This window comes from Tetrahymena thermophila (assembly GCF_000189635.1).
Source record: "Tetrahymena thermophila SB210 genomic scaffold scf_8254630, whole genome shotgun sequence".
In the NCBI taxonomy this organism is placed as follows: domain Eukaryota; phylum Ciliophora; class Oligohymenophorea; order Hymenostomatida; family Tetrahymenidae; genus Tetrahymena; species Tetrahymena thermophila.
Window position 1 is genome coordinate 166,507 of NW_002476399.1, and position 19,663 is coordinate 186,169.

The window sequence follows — 19,663 nt, forward strand, 5'->3', positions numbered from 1 at the left end:
AAAATATTATTTTTTAAACTTGAAACTAATAATCAATCAAATGTTTATTAATAAATAAATATTAAAATAGTAATAAATTCTTAATTTTAAATTTATTTCTTTCTTTGTAAAAATGTTAATTAATTCTAAAGTTAATAAAAAATGATAAAATTCAAAAAGCTATTAAAAATTAAATATATATTAATTGATATAAGAAAATATAATAAAACAAAGAAATAATGAAATAAAATACAGCTAATAGATATATATATTCTTTAATTATTAAATAGTGTATGAAAAACTCAAAACCAACAAAATTCCATTTAAATTTGTATTAATTTTTCATAATTCTATTTTTATGTTTTTCTAAACAAGTCTTTTCATTTTTTTAATATTCTAAATTAAATCGATACCTCCACCAATCAAATTTAAGCTATTTCCTCTTTATATAAATTAATTAATAAATATTTTTTAATTAAAAAAAGCTTTTAATATTAAATTACATGTTATTATAGTCTTTAATAATAAGTGATAAATATAATAGGTTGAGTAACTTTTAAAATGCAATTGCTAAATCCTTTTAGAAACTAATTTATGTGTATTTATTCCTTTTTATTTTTAATTTAAATAAATTAATGATAAAGAAAGTAAGATCCAAATAGGCTAAAATTATTAATAAGTAAGTATTAAAAAATAGATAAATTAGTTATATTACCTTAAATAAATTTGCAAAACTTTGAGATTTTTAACTTATGATAATGGCTGAATTAGCGTTATTAATGGTAATGATCTAATTAAATTATCACTTTTAGTTTAATGGTAATTAAAAAACTTTTATTTAATCAAACTTTAAAATTTATTTATTTATTAATAATAATTGTTAAAAATAAAAATTAAGATAAAAAGAATCTTTTTCTATTTTTGTTAAAAAATTAATTTTATATAATAACTAACCTCAGGAAAAGTTTTATTTCTTTTAGACTTGCTAATCTTCCTAAATTAAACCCTAAAAGATTTAGGCTCTAATCATCAATTAAGGTTTTACTTATAAATTAATTATAATTTAATTTAGTATATTTAAGTTAATTAAAATTAGTATTTGCTCAAATAGCTTTTAAAGTATTTTAGAAAAATCTTTGAGCACTTACTTTCTGAAAAATAATTTATTTATTTTTAATATATTTTAAACAAATTTATATTAGTCAGAATTATTTATCTAATATAAAATTAAAATCTCTAAATGTTTTCTTTTTAAAAATTTATTTTAAGACTTAATTTTTATTTCAAGGAAATCTGATTACTCTCAATTTAAATACTGATTTTGTAGACTTAGAAGTAAAATAATTTAATTATTACTTGAAATCTAAGTAAATAGATTATAAATTTTTCAAATTTGCAATTTCAAAGCTTAAAATACAAACACCATTAAAACTAATTTTATTTTCACTATATATTTAAAATTTTAAAATTAATATTTTTATTTGAATTTGAATATATTCTATGAAATATATATAAAAGGTAAGTTTTGAATTATTTAAATTAATTACTAAAAATCTAACGATAAATCAGCTAATTTTTCTAATTATTTTAGCTTAAAGTTTATAAATGCTCCATCATCAATTTTGTTATTTCTTTAAAAATAATAAAATAATAAATTTTTTAATTCACAAAATAATTATTTAACAAAATGTAAGGAATGAGTTTAATTTAAAATATTTGTCAATTCCAATTTTAATATTTATTTATATGTAATTACCCCAAGAAAAGACGTAAGACTTAAAGATTTTTAGAAGACTCTAAGCCACTACATAGACCAGAAAAACCTTCTGAAGAAATCTTATTATCCCTAATCCATTTTATTTTCAATAAAAATAACTTCAGTCAAAAATAAAGTAATACCTTAACTCAATTTTGAGATAAGATAAATTATTTAAGCTCTTTAAAGATATTCCAATGCTTTTCACAGTTTAATCATTTATTTTATTTGATCTTTAAATAAAAAATTAACATTTAAAATTTAAATTTTTTATTAAAATTTAATAAATACTTTTATAATTTGTTACTATTTTTATTTTAATAACTTTTTAATTATTTGTATGCAATTTATTATAAAATTAAACAATCTAATTGTAATTAAATTATTTACCCTAACTCAATATCTAACTTTTAAAGATTAGTACACTTTTCTAAAGAAGAAATTAAAGGATCTCCTTATTTGATCTAAATGTTCAAGTATGACTTAAATTAATTAATAACTTTGTCAGAATTGGATAACTCAAAATAGTTTTCTCTAAATTTTTAAATAAAATATAAATTGAAAATCTTAAATATATTATAAATTTTATAAATCAATTTTTAGAAGAATTAAAAATTAATTTTAAGAAACAAAATTTGTTGAAATTTATTCTAATAAATATTTTAAATTACTGAAGATATATGTTTAGGCTAGATAAATTTATACAGTTTGATAAAGCAAAACCTAAATTAGACTTTCCTTTTGAGCAAATATTATTTTGTCTTTTTTTAATTTTTGAACAATTTTATAAAAATATATTGAATTAATTTAATTTTTCAAGTAATGTAAAATATTTAATTTATTATTAATAAAAAAATTTAACTTATTAAAAGCGAAAAAAAAAAATAGATTTATGAAAAATAGAAAAAATTTAATTTTATATCATTAATGAGGGAGGATATACAGTATTTTTTTTAATTTAAAAACTTAATATTTTTTTAAAATATGTAATTTATCTTTGACGATTTAAAATTTATTTTATAAATTAAAAGAAAAATCTAAAATGAAAATATTACACTAAGTTCAGAGTTAGATTTTAAATAGATATGCATTAACCTAAGTATTAACCAAATGTATTAATCCCTTTTGTATTAATTCCAGTATCTCTATTATTAGATGATAAATAAATTAATCAATTTAATTGGCAAAAATTTAAAAATCAATTCATTTTAAGAAAATTTAACTTTTTTTTATATATTTCTTAACTTCTCTATTCTAAAAATTTCTAAAACTATTTCTATACCTTAAATAAAGTTCTAAAGATGATACTTTTTTTAAGTTTTTCAAAGCAGACCCTAATTCAGAAACTCCTTAATCACCAATTTTGTTGAAACTTTTATTACACAATAACATAAAAAAAGTTTTTATATTTTTATTTTAAAAGATATAATTTTAAATTAAGCATATATTCAAAAATATCTTTCATTCATTTAATAATAGGAATAATCATACCTTAGGCAAAGTATTAAAGTATCTAAATTATCCCAATTAGAATGATCGTTGATTAAATATTTTGCAGTTTTTGAAGTAATTTAGGTGCTACTAAGATTATATTATTTAAAATTCAAAAAATTTATTATTTTTAACCAAAAAGTCATTAATTTTAAAATTAATTTCTTACATTAAATCAAGAAGCAAGTAATTTAAGTTACCATAACTATTTATTGAGGAACATAAATTAATAATTCCAAAATCATCTATAGGATTATTGCTATAATTCCAATTTAATTATTTTTTATTAATAAAAATAAAAACTCATTTATTTATTTGTTTTATTTTTAAGTTATTTTTTAATTTTAAAAAGCTACTTATTTATAAATTACCTTAACTTTAACAGTAAGGTATGAATAATCTAACACTTTTTTAAACCTTTACTCAATTCTATAACTCCTTAGGAATGGATTAAGTTAGATCTATTATTTTTAATTTAGATTTAAATAAATTAAATAAATAATTAAAATACCTTAAATTAACTTCAAGCTTTAAGATCTGATTCAGATTAAGTAGAACATATCCAATATGGAACCCAAAGTAATCTCTAATACTATTATCACTGTTTATAGGAAAGTGAATATTGTCAATTTTATAAATATGTTAAATGAAATTTCTTTCATTTTTAAAAATTTTTATTATTTTTGAAATTAAGCTCCAGAAAATTTTACCTTACATTAATAATAAGAGATTATAATTCTTTGTAATTTAATAAAGTTTTAAAAATAAGTAATCGAAATAGGCATTCTCCGTATCTTTAAAATTTTTTTAAAAAGTAAAATTAATAAATCAAATTTTTTATTTTTATAATTTAATAGATAAAAAAAATATTAATTTGATTATTTATTTAACTATTTCTATTTAAAATTTAGAACTAAACTTGTTTCACCAAAAGATTTTGAGCTAACAAACTTTTTTTAAAAAAAAATTAAATTTACAAATAGAGTAAGAAATTTAAAAAAATTAATTACATCTTAATATCTATAAAATACATTTTTCTATAGTTACATATTTTTTGCTAAAACCAATTTTATGAGTCTAAAAGATAAAATTTGTATTAAAAACTAATTAATTATCATTAATTATATTTATTAAAATCATCAGAAATTAACTTATATCAGAAATTAGATTAATTAAAAACTTTTTTGATCTATAAAAAATCACAAATTATTTAAATATCATCTCTTTATTTTGCAAAAAAATTAATTATAAAAGTAATATCATTAGATAATTAGCTTTAAAATCTTTATTCTTAGCATTTATTGTTAATATTATATGTTAAATTTTAATTTTTAATAAATAAAATTAAATAAGTAACTACTACTAATTAAGTAATATATGTTTTAAATGAAATATATTTAGTTTAAAATAAATTTATTGTTTTTAAATCTTAGAACTCTTCACAAGTCTTAATATAATAATGTTGGCAAACTAATTTATAGCATTTTAATTTCATAGAAATAAAATTAAATTAGGAAAATCTGATGCATAGAATTAATTAGCTTTTGTTTTATTACATTTTTAAAGCTTTGAATTTTTATCAGAATTCATAATTATAAATTTATATATCAATTAGTATTATGAATAAGGCCTATTTAAATAAAATACCTAATGACATTTAATAAAATATTTAGAAATATAAAATACTAAAATGTCTTGATTGATAAATTTAAATAAAATGAATTAATTACAAAATTTTTTAATTTGAGATAAAATTGACTCAAGTCAATCATTTAAAATTTTTAGCTAAGCCCTTAAAAAGTTAATTATTCATTCATTTATTGCAGAATTTATCTTTAGTTTATTATAGATATCATTTTTTTCTTTTTAAATTTTAGAATTTTGCATAAATCTTAAATTTAATAATAAAAATGTATTATATTTTGAATTTTATAAAGATACAATTATTAAAGGAAATAAGGATAAAAAGACATAATAAGGAAATCAGGATCATAGAATTAATTAATTTTTGCTATTTTAAATAAATTTGAATTTGTATCGGAATTAATCATAATTTATATTTATTTGTTAATCAATTAATCAATGATTTTATGAATGATATTAAATATCTTCTTAAATGTATTAAATATAGATATCAAATTGATATTTAGTAATAAAAAATACTAAAATTATTGGTTGATGAATTTAAATAAAATGTACAAATTTTATATAATTTTTATAATTATTTCATTTAAGGTAAAAAAAACTACTCAATTTAAGAATTTCAACATATTTATCTAAGATCTTAAATAGTTTATGCATTAATGATTTAAGTTATTTTATTTGCTTTGATAAAAGTATTGAAATTACAATTAATTTTAACTAAAGACTCAATTTTTACTTTTAGAAAGCATATTTAAAGGGTAGTTGACACCTTTCTGCATTTTGGTTCCATAAGATAGATAAGTTGGTTTATATAGATTGATATCATAATCTAAAGGTTAGAACCTAATAATATTTGCGTTTCCTTAGAATATAGAGACTCTTATTGTATTACCAAATCCTATATTTTAGCGACGCTCTTTTGAAGCTAATTTCATCTTTTTTTATTTCTTTTATTCTTGCTACACAGCTTTTAACTTGTGAAGCACTTTATCAAAATTATTCTCAGGATAAAATTTTTTAAATTGTTGAATCTTATCAAAATAATCAATTGAATTTGACTATATAAACTAAGAGTCTTGTAATAAGCTTTTACCATTTGTTAGCTAAAGCAAAAGAGGTAACTACATATTTTAAAGTAATTTACTAACCTTTTCAAAAAGCTATTGATTTTCATTTTAATTTGGGTTATTCATTTTTTCATTAAGTTGTTATTGTAATTATTTATTCTAGTCTTAATTTATACCTTAATTTTAATTATTATTTTTTGGGGACAAATACTGATTTGATTTTTATTAGTTGTTATCCCTTATTGACCTACTTGAGTTTTAAATTTTTCCATTTTTATCATAATTAAAATTGCTTTCATTACTCTTATTCTGAGATCCAGAATTCCTTTTATCTGACGTTAGACCCATTTAAACAATATTCTGTAGCAACATTTATTCAACAGAAGACCTCAATTCTTTTTAACTTTAATTTTAAATTAAACTTTTCTTGTAAGAGTTCTTTTTAGGTGAGTTAAAATGATTAGTTTTAGATTTTCTCTAATTATTATCAATTTTATTGATAGGCAATATCGGAATATCTGTTGTTTACTGGTATTATGAGTTATCATCAACTGATTGATTTGATACCTATTTCTAAATGTGCTTATTTAAATTACTATAGTAAGGACCATATTTCATCTAACTTTTTAAATAATCTGTGAATTGAGCATTTATTGTCATTTATTTCTATTTATCAAATTTTTTCGATTTATTGGAATTTTGCCCATCATCGTAGTCATCTTAGCTTAGAAGTGATGGTTATATTTCAATTTTTGTATCCTTTTTGTAAATTGCTCTAATTGATTTCTGTTAACTGCTTTAAAAATCTTAGTTAATTGTATCGATACTACCAGATGCTTCAAATGACTTTGATATTCCTTATGAATTCAACGTATTAGATTTAGCTCTAGCAAAATCTTGATTTTCGTAGATAAAATTTGAATTCAAATTTTATATTTAGTTTTCTAGACTCGCTAATTACTCAGCATCTTCGCAATTTGTCAAATTAGAATTAAATTAGTTCATGGTTTTTACCTACTTTTCCGCTTTCTCCAATTATTATTATATTTTTTTAATGTTAATTTCATTTTCTTTATCATCAAACTGGATTGTGGTTTAACTTTATGAGTCTTCTTCTTCATCATCTTAATTATCCTCATTATCAAATTAAGATTATGAATAGTCAGTATTAAAATTTTCTTCATTAGTAAACATTTAATACATCTCATCATCTTCTTTTTGAATACTTTGCTTTAACCTTAAAACTATTCCTTAATTTTTTTTCCATAATATCCTTTAAAAAAAAAAACATTAAAAATATTTTAAGTAAATTTTAATAATTTTACTTAGCATTAAATTTAGATTTTATGGTTACTCTTTCTTTAAAAAGTCTTTCTTAAAACATAGAAAAGTTTTGTTTCAAAATAGTAAATTATTTATCAAAATATTTATGAGTTCTAGGACATTAATTAGCTAAGTGACCACTGTTTTTACAGCTATAGCATTCAGAATGAGTAATAGTTATATCTTTTTGAAATATGATTTAATCCTGCATCATTTTAAACCTCTCGAAATCTTCTGTGTTTTCTTTTAATATTTCTATAAACTCTTCTCTGTTGATTTTATAAAGAGTCGATAAATTCACACTTCTTGCTGATGATTGTCTCTAAAGACCAGAAAAAAAAGAAATTTCACCAAAAATTTACCCTTTTGTCAATGTTTTTACAACTGTTATCATATTTTATTTTTAAATTTATTACTGATAAATCTCAATTATTCCGTTTTGAATGAAATATATTGAAGAGTCATCAGACTAGCCTTCAGTTATTATTACCTCATTTGGATTTACTAAAATCTCTTACATGATAAATATTAGTTTATTTAAAGTAGACTAAGAAAAATTAGAACTAAAAATGAGGTAGTTATTTAAAATTTTAGAGTTTATTTCTTGGGTGATTTCATCTCTAAGCTTATTTGAGAGGACAGAGAGTATTTTATCTTCTTATTATTTATCCCTATCTTTTTGCTCCTACGCTAAAAAAGATAAGTAGTGTCTGACCCTACTTTTGAGTTAAATATTCACATCCTTTCTTATAAGATACCTTGATAATTTGTTATAAAAATTTTGTGTTTTCAAAAATAATTTGAGATTTATATTAAACCTTTGTATTGTAGTAATGTCATCATTTAGCTATTTTGAAGACTTTTCTATTTCTTGTAATATAAAACCTATATTATTAATAGAATATGCAAAAACACAACTAAACAAGATCATTGTAATTGTTATATAAAGTGCCTCTGCGGAATTTGAAGCTGAAATATCTCCGTATCCAACTAATAAAATAATAAAATATTTACATAAAGCAAATAAGGTAATAAAAAACTAATTAATTATCATAGTAATAATTTATCTAAAAAAAGTAACCTGTTGTCATAGTTGTAATCGACCAGTAAATAGAATATATGTATTTTTAATAGTATGTATAGGATGAAATACTAAGCTTATCAAGCCAATTATTTTGATTATTATTTGATTCTGAAATGCCAACAAAATACCATCCTATAGCAGCTTTATTAAATTAATTTATTAAACTAAATTAATTAAAGCATAATTTAATTTTTACCTATATGAGCAACTGTTATAACACTGGCTAATTAATTGACTAGCTTAAAAATATGTTTTTAATTTTCTGTTAAAGTAAAAATGTAATCAAATCGCTTTTTCTTACAGGATATTCCGTTTCCTTTTAGGAAAATAAGTAAATTTAAGCCAAATAAAAAGAGGTTCTGATTTGTATTGTTGCTAATAAAGGAGTTTGAGTAGATGACTTTAGAACCAAGTATAAACATACTTATCAAATCAGTGATAAATATTGATGATAAAATATACTACTTTGCAATTAGCTTACGCCTAGTAATGATGATGTCTTTGTCAAAAAAGGCTGTATTCAAATTGACTAATATATCAAGCAAGAAAAAAACAAATGCATAAAAGCTTATTTGTTGAATGAAATTGGTATCAAAATCATTTTAATCAAAAAAAATAATGATTGAATATAAATAAAAAAATGTATAGGTAAAAACAACTTAAACTAAATCCCAGATGACTCTTGAGGTGTCAGTCGGCATGAAAATTGCTAATTTTTAAGTTTTCTTTAAAATTTTACTAAATACTAGGAATATCTTAAAGCTTTTGTGAATCTAATCTTTTTGGCGATAAAAATGAGATAAATCATTAATATTTTAGTATTCTTTTTCGCTTAAGTCATCTAACTTTCTATTTGAATGCCTTATTTTTAGGTTATAAATAAAGGTTTTGACATTTTATCTGATTCTCATGATCCTGTTCATTGAATTGTTTAAAAGTCTACTTATTATATTGCTTGCCTTCTGAAAATTCTACTTATGTTTTTATTACACCATTGTTTCTTATTTATTAAAATATTAAATTTTCACAGCTGTATTTATTTTTGTTCCAAGCACTTTGAGATCTTTTTCATAAATCATTTCATCTTATATAGCTATTTGACTTTAGCTCTTTTAGCTGTTATTAATATCCATATTAGATAATTAATTTTAATTTTCTTTTTGGCCTTCAAAATTTTTTGAATTTGAAGAAATTCGCTAATTAAGTTCTGAAAAATTACTACTTTCTTTTTCTGATTCATTTTTGCTTGAACTTTCTCTATTATTTTCTTCATATTAAAACAACTTCTTCTTACTATTTTACTTTGAAGTTGTTTTACTTTCTTCATAATGATGCTTATGTTTATTTGACTTAGGCTAATAATCTATTTATTCATCCTAAGGGATCTAATTCATGTTGAATGATGTAAGTGCTTATTGACTCTTAATTAAAGATTAATTGTTATTAATATCCTTTAAAGATTTCTGTAAGGATTCATTTACATCTGCTTAAAAACTTTTATATGATATCTCTTTATCTCCATCATGGATTTTTTATGGTTAATTTATTTATAATTCAAACAACTGTCTTTAGCAAAGCCTATCTACATAAATGTCTTTTATTTCTAATTCTTAATATTTATTTTCATCACTGCACATTTATTAGTAGAATAGAGTTGGAACTTATTTCTTAAATCTATTTGATGTTTCTAACTTTTAATCCATTTTCTTTTTCGTTTAATTTTTAAGACTATCAATCAATCAATAAGTACTAAAAATTAATACCAAACTTAATATTAATACAATTAATTAATTAGTTTGCTTGTTTTATTTACACATTATATATTGACTAGCATATGATTAAAGTATTAGAAAATTAATAATTAGTTAATTTATAAAATGCATATAAATTATTCATTAAAACTACTACTATTCTAACCAATAAATTTATTTAATCTTGAAAATAAGATTATATTAATAGTTATTATAATTTGCATACTAAAATTATAGAGTCAAGACATAGATTTAATTACATATTGAAACATAGCACTATTTCATTCTAAATGTTTCTTGATATTTAACTATCAATGAATGTCTTATTTAAATATAAACTTATTGATTATACACAACTTATTTAAATTTTTTGAAGAAATTAGAAATAAATTTTTTAATAAATATAATGAAAGTTCATTTCCACTTTTTATTTTAGGTAATTGAGAGCTAGGATAAACAAATAATTTTATAATTTATGGTTTCACAAAATTTTTAGAGAGAGAGAGAGAGAATATATACTTTGGGAATAGGAGTTAAAAAAATAATTTTATTATGCTCCTTTTGTGCTCTAATATTTAAAATTTTACAATTTTTGATAAATTTTACTTTTTTGTTAATTTTTTGGATTTTTTAGGAAAAAAATTTTTGAGCATTTTAAAGCAAAATTAAATAAGTATTATATTTAAAAAAGCCAAAGTAAATCTTATTCTTTAAGACTCGAAGCTAAATATGATTAAGAAGATAAAATTAAAAGCAGAGTTCGATAAGCAGGTTACATCAAAAGCAAAAATCAGAGTAAATTATTTAAAATTCAATAAAAATTGAAAATTTTATTCTGCTATGAAAATTACAGCAAATTCTGTATTTCTTTAACCAAATCTCATTATTTTGAAGTAAATATTTATTTGAAAAGATAAATTAAAAAAAATTGAATTTGCTAAATTGATTTAAAATTAATTAAGAATATATTTGTTAAACTAAATTTATTTTTTAAAATTTTATTTTAGAAAAATATTATTAATAAATTAATGCTTTACTACTTTATTTATATGTTAAGAAAATTTTATTTTATTTTATCCTCTTATTTTTTATGAGAAAATAAATAAAATTTTAAATTATTTATGTTTGTTTTTTAGGTTTTTTTATTTAATTAATTAAAAACCTATTAATATCTTCAATTAAAAAATAATTTTTTAAGGTAAATAAAAAAAATTAATAATAAATATCATTTAATAATTTTTAATTAGAAAAATAACTAAATTTTTAATAAATTAAGAGCTTTAATTTCTATTTGAAATGGATATAGAAAATTAAAAATTAAAATGTAAAAAACATAATTAAAATGAAATATTGTTTGTAAAGACAGACTCATTAGCAGATGAGGAAGACATTTTTTTTTGTGATTTGTGCCTTTTTTCTTTGCAAAATTTTACTCTGAATAACTTTACAAGCATGAAATAGATAACAAATTGGAGCGAAGGTTAAGTCATTTATAATTTCCCTCCCCTTAAAGATAATTTAATTTTAAATTAAATTATGCTTTTGAAATAAGAAAGTTAACTAAATAAATAAGTACTGAAGATAAATGAGTTTTTTGAGCAATTAAAATGTGAAGTGATGTAAATGTTAAATGAAGCTTAAAAAATCATGAACAATTTAGTAAGTGAGATGTAGGAAATTGATTTTAAAATAATGGAAAAGTACAATAATTTATCGAAATTGAAAGAATTTAAAAATATCATAACATAAAATGATATTAGCCAAGATGAATTGGTTATTTAAACCAAGCAATTTTTAAAGCTTATCTAATAAAATAAGAAAAGCAATTCTAAATCTCTTGAAAGTCTGATCTAAGAGTATTAAATGTTAGAACAGCAAATTTAGTTATAAAAACCAGAACAAATTAAGATAAAGTTGCTAGACACTTTAAAAGATTTTAGTTATTTATACAAATAAGAAAAAATTCAGTAAAATTTAATGACTAAATATCAAGATTTACTTCCTCAAATACAATTTTCTAAATATCTATTTGAGCCATATTATTCTTCCAGCTTAAGTATTTCTTAAAACCAACTTAACTAATTTCTCTTTACTTCCAAATTATCAAATAAATGGGGAAGTTTTTATAGTAGTAACTTAATTATTGAGAGTGATAAAAAATATATTTTTAAGTTAAAAGCTGAGCAACTTGACCCAGAATAAGATAACTATATGGTATTTGGCTTAGTTAGGGATGAAACTAAGGATAAAGATTACTGTACAAAAGATTTTTTGAGTTGTAGTCTATGTTACTAAAACAATAAATGTTATATTAGTTAATATGTTAGAGGATTAAGCAAAATAATTAGAGGAAATTTCAAGGATTTACCAACAGAGACAGAAATAGAATTCAGAATTTGCATTAATAAAAATATATTTTAGATCACTGAATTACCCAACAAAAATCATAGAGCAGTTCTTGACGAAAAAAGCAAATAGAATCTGAAAAAATATTAAAATCTCAGATTTTTTATAGGAATGGAAAATAAAATTCAAATAACATTGTTAGAAGCCAAAGTAAAGGATAATTGAGACATTAATTATTGCTAATCCAGATATTAAATTATGATGAACAGGACAGTCCATGTAAATAAATATCTTTAAATTACTTTATATTTTAATACATTTTATTTCATAAATTATATTTGATTTTATTACATAATTATCTATGAATAAATCTATTTAATTTTTTAATTTTATTGTACTTGATTTGATTATTTATTAATAAAAATAGAATTTATTTAAAATAAATGCAGAATGAGCAATCTTATAGGTGAAATCAGCAAAAACTTTTATTTTTTAAGTTTAATACAAAATTAGTAAAGATCTATCTATAAATTTAATTTGAGTGTGTGCTTGATTTAGCTATTTTTATTTGTTCTTCATGCTTATTTTCCTAGATTGATAATTAATTAAAAATAATATATTGAGAGTTTTTAAAGCTAAAATCATAAAAATAGAAGCAAAATTTAATCTTAATATGTAATAGATAGTTAATCAATTACATTAATATTAAAAAAGTTTTTATTTTATTGGATTTTAAATAAATTTATAGCTTATTAATCTATAACCTATTGATTTTAAATAAAAGCTTTATCCTACTTATAATAATTATCTTTCCTTAATGTGCTTATATTACTATATTTTATTACTCTTTAATAACTACAAATACATTATTTTATTTGATCTACTTAAAAATAGACGTAATTTTTTGGTAATTTAAATATTGTTACAATTTTAATTATATTAAGAAATATATAAAAGTTTTAAACTTTAAAAAGATATTATAATATTTTTATATTTTTATAATTAGAAGTAATAATTCAATATATTTGTTTGTCTTGAAATAGTTTTAAAAAAATAAATTTGTTTGTTTGTTTTCAAGTAATTTAAAAAATAAATTTTTAAACATTTAATTGTTTAAAAAGTATCTGATTTAATTTCGAAGAGAATCCAGAAGAGAGTTAGTGGTATATCTTTTTTAATTAAGGGAGAAAAATAGTATCCTTATTGTTCTATATTAATTTCGATTCAAATTATTTTGATTTTTCACTTCAGAAGTTAGAAATACTCAGAATGTAATTTTAACATAAATTTATTTTGATATTAATTACATTAATTTAAATTATTAAAAACTACTTCATCCATATCTTCCTATATCCTATTTTAAAGGTCTTCAGCTTTCTTCTTTATGTTATTTGCTTTTTTTGTAGTAATATCGAGGCTTACTTTTTTATATCCATCTATTTTTAATTTTCTTAACGCTTGATTTTCTACTTCTAAAACATAAATTTGCTTATTTGTTCTTTTTAAAATCATAAATAATAAATTGATCTATCTATCTTGCAAAAAAATTGATGGAAAAACAAATAAATATCATTTTTTCTTTTAAATAAAAAAATATGAATAAAGATAATAAATTTTCTATTCCACCTTATTAAGCATCTATTAAAATTTAAGATTGCCGCTTAAAATAAATCGATCAGAAAACAAATCACTTTGTTCGATTTTTAGATTATAAATACTTTTGAAGTTTATGATTGTCACTAATAACAAAAATGATCAAAAAATAAATAATTTCTTTCTATTTTTCTATCAGAAATACTTTATTGCAATTCAAAAACATAAAATAATCTATTTGATATTCACTTATTTTAATTATCAAAGTTCTTTAAATAGATTGCGCATAACTCATATAATTCATAATTATTTAAATCAAAACAAAATTAGTAAATAATTGCTAAAAATGAAAAAATAAAAAATGATGAATGTGTTAATAGTAGGACTCATCCTATTATTTACATTAAGAGGTATTTAATTTTTACATTTTTTTATTTTATTAACTTTCATTTACAATGAAAAGCTTAATTGATTCAAGAAAACCTAAGTGAGAACAGGTTCTGGAAAAATGCTAAGAGAATGCTTTAAGCTTCAGCCTCTATAGCACCTAGTGAGGTTTCTTCATTTACTAAATCTCATTTAACCTTTAATGGAATAAGTTCACCTCAAGATGTCACTAAAATTGAACTTTTCAACTCAGTAGCAACAATTTAAATCTAAATTGAGTAAGTATACTCAGACTCAATTCTAGGTATGCTTGATAGAGGTAAATAATATATTTTTAATTTAATTCAAACACTTTAATTAATTTTATAATTAACCTTTAATTTGTTAATTAGGAAACTAAGGGTTGTTCAAAGGAAGAATTACCTACAAGAATGGAAACTATATTGAAACTAATAACAATCTTGCTATTCAAACTAAAATTAACTCTATCTATCCCAAACAAGGAAACTACTAAGGAGGAGTTTTGTTAACTATCTAAGGATAAGGATTTGGTTACTAAGATCCTGATAATCAAGTTCTTATTGGAGATGCTTAATGTGTTATTTTATCTTATTCTGAGAACTAAATTTAATGCGTTACTTTGGTTGCATGGAAATTGCTGAATTAGAAGAGAAATGTAGTTTTAAAAAGGAATAATGTTGTCTCTATAACCGAAAATAATGCAAATACTGAGTACACTTTTATCAAGGTAGAAAATGTACCAAGTATTACTAAGATGTATACTAGTAGTGGTTAGTATACAAGGAATTCAATTGTTTAAATTGAAGGAACAAATCTGCTTATTGATGGTCTTTAAACTTAATTATTCATTGGAAATAGCAGTATTTAGTATGCAAAGACAAATGCAGGCTTGTCCTTCGTTTTACCTGATATTTTTACTTCTCAAGTTTAAAATCTTGTCATATTTGTTGACTAAAATGGATCAACTTAACCCCAGCAATTTTAAGTTAGTAGTTTAATTTATTGTTTGAATCCTGACAATACTTTATATCTGTAAGATGGCTATAGCTTACAATTACTTGCTTAACTATCTGGAGTATCTGAACAATCAAAAGTCTAAATCTTTTATGACAACCAAAAGCCTAAAGCACAAGCTGATATAGTTTCTTTAGGTTATTTTTACAAATTTGACTAAGTTCCTTAAATCCCTACCTAAATCTTAAATATTACTATCGACAATTAAAATATTCTTAGCAGTCCCATCAAGCTAATCTCAAGTAATTCATACTTTTAGCTTAGTTATAATGTAATTACCCATCCCTCAGATGCAAACTATTTCCAGATACAAATAACACCAAACTAGTAAACCTAAAATTTAGTGATACAAAATTTGTTGATTCTAATTCCATCTATTAATTTTATAGATGAATTAGTGTAAGAAGGAACATATACATACAAATACAAAAAGCTTAGCTAACAATTCTAAATAATCTCATTTTACATTTGCACAAATTAAGGAAGTGCTCGTTATGTTCCTACTGATACTAGCATGCTTTTTAATTTGAACTCAATTTAGATGCTTACTAAAAATTAATAACCTTAAACTGGAGATATCATTCAATTCTTAATTCCAAGTGTTAAGAAAAACTAGTTGTATTGTATGAAAGTGACTTGTCCTAACGGATACTCCTACAAAGATTACTATTATGGATGGATTTACCAATAAGACAGTTACTTTGTTACCCCTCTCTCATAAAATGGAGATGTTTATAGCTTTAGTTTCCCAACTATTGTTTAAAGACTAAAAGGATACAAAGATACTTGTGATATTTCTATTGAAGCTATAGATACTAATTTTGCTTATTCTAAATAACTAAATGACATATCTTACTTAGAAAATAATTTCTTTACTAGCTTATTCTTATCAGAACCCAACGTAACATCCACTTCATACATGTAAGGTATAGGATAAGTCACAAAAAGCTTGTCTCTTTAGGTTTTCAAAGATGCAGTGACTCCACAGAAATAAAGAATTTATGTGTAAAGCATCTAACCTAAAATACTGTCTGCCTTTGGAAGAGAATAAGTTGTTATTACTGGTAACAATTTCTTGCAAAATAATAACACAATTTCTTCTATCTAAGTAAAAATTTTAGGAGTAAACTGTGATATTTAAAGTGTCACAAACACATAAATTAATTGCATTTCAGGAGTTAAGACTAGCTACAATTCTCTTGATACTACTTCTGTTTCTGTAGGAAATGATTAAGCTTTGATGTTAGATCATGCTATGTACTCATTTGATTTGAATGAAAAAGAATTTTCAAATTTAAATAGCTAATTCGTTGATTAGATAAATCTAAATATTCCTTTCAACTTGTAACTAATTTTAGATGTTGGATAATACTAAGGAAACAGCATTAATTTCAACTATACTAATATTGATGGAAGACTTACCTTAAACAGCTCAAGAGACTTAAACATTACATTCTAATCCATTTAAACCAAAACCAAAGGCTATTTAAGCTTTGGTACTATTGACAAAAGATTCACTTCAAACTGTAATGTAACAATTGGAAGTTTAGGATATGTGCAACTTAATGCTTATGGAAGAGATGTCGGAAACTATAATTACACACTTGTAAAAAGTATCTCCCCATAGTAAAATGTAATTGAAGTTTAAGAAAGCTTAGTTAATCTTAAGAAGGGTAATAAGATTATGATTTTAGCTACCTCTTTAGAGGAAAACAATGAAGAATTAGTTGTTGAAGAAGTTAAATATAACAAAATTAAAGTTTCAACTCCTGTTGTTAGCAATCACTAAAACACTATCTAAAATGCCAAGCTTTAAAATGGAAATAATTTCTAATATTCTATTTAAGTACCTATAATTCAAACAGACAGAAACCTTCGCATAACAGGAATCAATGGTTTATGGTTTAATGAAATATTTGATACTAGAGTTGAATCTTAAAATTATGGTGTAACATTAAATAATGCAGTAAATTCATATATATTAGTTTAGAGCAGCTATTTTGGATTCAATAATATCACCTCAAGCGCTTTGTTATATACTTCTGCTACCAGCAGCAATACTATTTCAGCAGGATAATTATTGAACAGCTTTATTATAGTTTCTAATAAATTGAACTTGATTTCTTTGACTTGTGATAAGTTTAACAATAACTTTATTTAAGGTGGTATTTAATTTGGCAATGCTAACGGTATAACTGAAAGAAAAAGTAACAATAATACTGAATTCTTAAACAATGTTCTAGTTGCTTCTCAAACTTGCATAATTATTAAATACCCTTTGCCAATCTAAATGAGTTCAAACATTTGCTTCTCATTTTAATACTTCACAAACTTCTTATACATTCATTCAATTTAATCAGATGATTTAGCATTAGCTGCTTTAGATATTAGATAAGCATTAGTTTAATATCAGTATAAAGACTTCGATTAAACTCATGAAGAAAGTATATACGCTATTTAACCTTCAAAATAAAACCATACAAGGTTTTTAGTTGTTGCAAATAGCATTTAGAGCAATTTGCAAAACTCTCCTGTCTTGTTTGTTAATGATTATCCAAAATACAATTATACCTTATCTAATCTTTATGATTTTGAAGTTTAAGGATTCAATCAGAGTAATTTGACTATATAATATTAGAATCCTAATCAATCAGCCTCTCAAAATTTCATATCAGTAATAGATATCTATAACTTTAGATCTGATATTCCAAAAAATACAGTTCTATTTAATGATACCTTGTCAGACCCAACAAAAGGACTTGTTTTAGTTGATAGAGACGGAAGCTTAACAGGAAAGGTTCAATCTATTTTATCATCAAATTTAGCTTCACCAAATTTATCTTGCTCATTAAATGATCAAAACCTAAATAGCTGTTCAACACTCATTGGTGTTATGACTGTCCAATATGTAAATGCTTATGGAAATTACATGTGTTAATAATATTAACCAAGTAATTTTGCAGTATTATTCAATGGATAACAATACACACCTAACGTAACATAAATTAATAACGCATTAGTTACTCCACTATAATAAACAGCATCCTTTAAGTTTGTAAAAAATCTTTCTGGTGAAGAATTCATACCATGCTTCTTTGCTATTGAAACAAGATACTTGTCCAATGGTGGTCTAGGGTTTATAGCTAAGTATAGTGTTGATACTTCTAAACTTTAGAAGATCTAAATTTACTTGCAAAATAGAGATTATGTCTTATAAAATGCAAGTCAAAATCAATTAGATATCTCAACATGTAAACACGGTTAGTACTACATCTAACCAGATGGAATACAATTCTGTATTAAGTATTTAGATGGATTACTTTATAGATACTGGGTTGTCCTTTAAGTTAAGTAGTGATATAATTCCTTATAAATTTATATAAATAAATAATATAATATTTTAAAAGAATGTTTGTTGTATAAGTTTTTTTTTGAATTTTAATTGAAATTAATTTTTAAAATACTTTTCTCTATACTGATGTATTTTATTATCTATCAAAATTGAGCAGGTATAAAAATACTTTTAGAAAAAATAAAAAAAATATTACTTATTAAAAATCATTTTATTTTTTAACTTTGTGCACTATTATTAAAAAGAAAATGCTCAAAATATGTTTTTAGTAATCTATAAATCCTTATTAGTTATGGTAACCCCTGCCTTAATTTTATCTAAAATTTTTACCATAAATATAAATATGTATAACTTATTATCATTAGTTTTAAAATATAATTTTAAATTTAGATCTTTTATAATATCATTTTATTGTAAAGATAAATATTGAATTTATTTACCCAAACTATTTCTTTGTAGATTTTCCTTTTAAAGAATCATGGATACGTATTAAATGGTAGTATTAATCAAATTTTAGATTGGTTACTATTTTTTCAGATAATAGGCATAACAATGAAGTAATACAGTTTATTTTATTACTTATGATGATTCACTTATTTTTTTATTGTCTTCATCATTGAATTTTCTTAAGTGTTACATAGCATATTAATAAATTTACATCTTTTTTTTTTTGCTTTATCAAAAATTTAAGTAATTATTAAATTTTTCACAACTTTTCACTTTAAATAATTTGTTTTCCTTAAATTTAAACTTATATTTATTTCTTGAAAAATATTTTTTAATTTTCTAGAAAATTAGTAAAAATAAAATCTTTTAATTTAATAAATTAGCAATGAGAATTATTATAAAAGCATC

At 21.4% G+C, this 19,663-nt stretch overlaps 3 protein-coding genes across 3 annotated transcripts; 2 read left to right on the forward strand and 1 right to left on the reverse strand. All coding sequences in view use genetic code 6, as the record gives it.

Moving 5' to 3' along the window:
- Positions 1–321: 321 nt before the first annotated feature.
- On the reverse strand, positions 322–10,047 carry TTHERM_000759019 (cation channel family protein; the record flags this gene model as incomplete). The annotated part of the gene is made up of 24 exons (XM_012797847.1): positions 322–421; positions 483–587; positions 695–784; positions 934–1,023; positions 1,336–1,425; positions 1,527–1,610; positions 1,736–1,825; positions 1,879–1,968; positions 2,126–2,269; positions 2,407–2,496; positions 2,791–2,880; positions 3,018–3,107; positions 3,227–3,316; positions 3,396–3,485; positions 3,598–3,687; positions 3,738–3,881; positions 3,942–4,020; positions 5,607–7,210; positions 7,263–8,018; positions 8,079–8,250; positions 8,342–8,485; positions 8,541–8,567; positions 8,646–9,259; positions 9,335–10,047. The coding sequence occupies 24 exons, from the start codon at positions 10,045–10,047 to the stop codon at positions 322–324; spliced, it is 5,676 nt and encodes a 1,891-aa protein (XP_012653301.1).
- A 1,304-nt stretch (positions 10,048–11,351) lies between these two features.
- On the forward strand, positions 11,352–13,092 carry TTHERM_00759020 (hypothetical protein). The gene is made up of 2 exons (XM_001016985.2): positions 11,352–12,720; positions 12,869–13,092. Exon 1 carries the CDS (start codon positions 11,392–11,394, stop codon positions 12,664–12,666), a length of 1,275 nt encoding a protein of 424 aa, XP_001016985.2. The 5' UTR covers positions 11,352–11,391; the 3' UTR covers positions 12,667–12,720; positions 12,869–13,092.
- Positions 13,093–14,365: 1,273 nt separating this feature from the next.
- Positions 14,366–18,814, forward strand: TTHERM_00759030 (IPT/TIG domain protein; the record flags this gene model as incomplete). Its single annotated transcript, XM_001016986.2, has 3 exons — positions 14,366–14,444; positions 14,498–14,740; positions 14,814–18,814. Exons 1-3 carry the CDS (start codon positions 14,381–14,383, stop codon positions 18,812–18,814), a joined length of 4,308 nt encoding a protein of 1,435 aa, XP_001016986.2. The 5' UTR covers positions 14,366–14,380.
- Between the last annotated feature and the right edge of the window lie 849 nt (positions 18,815–19,663).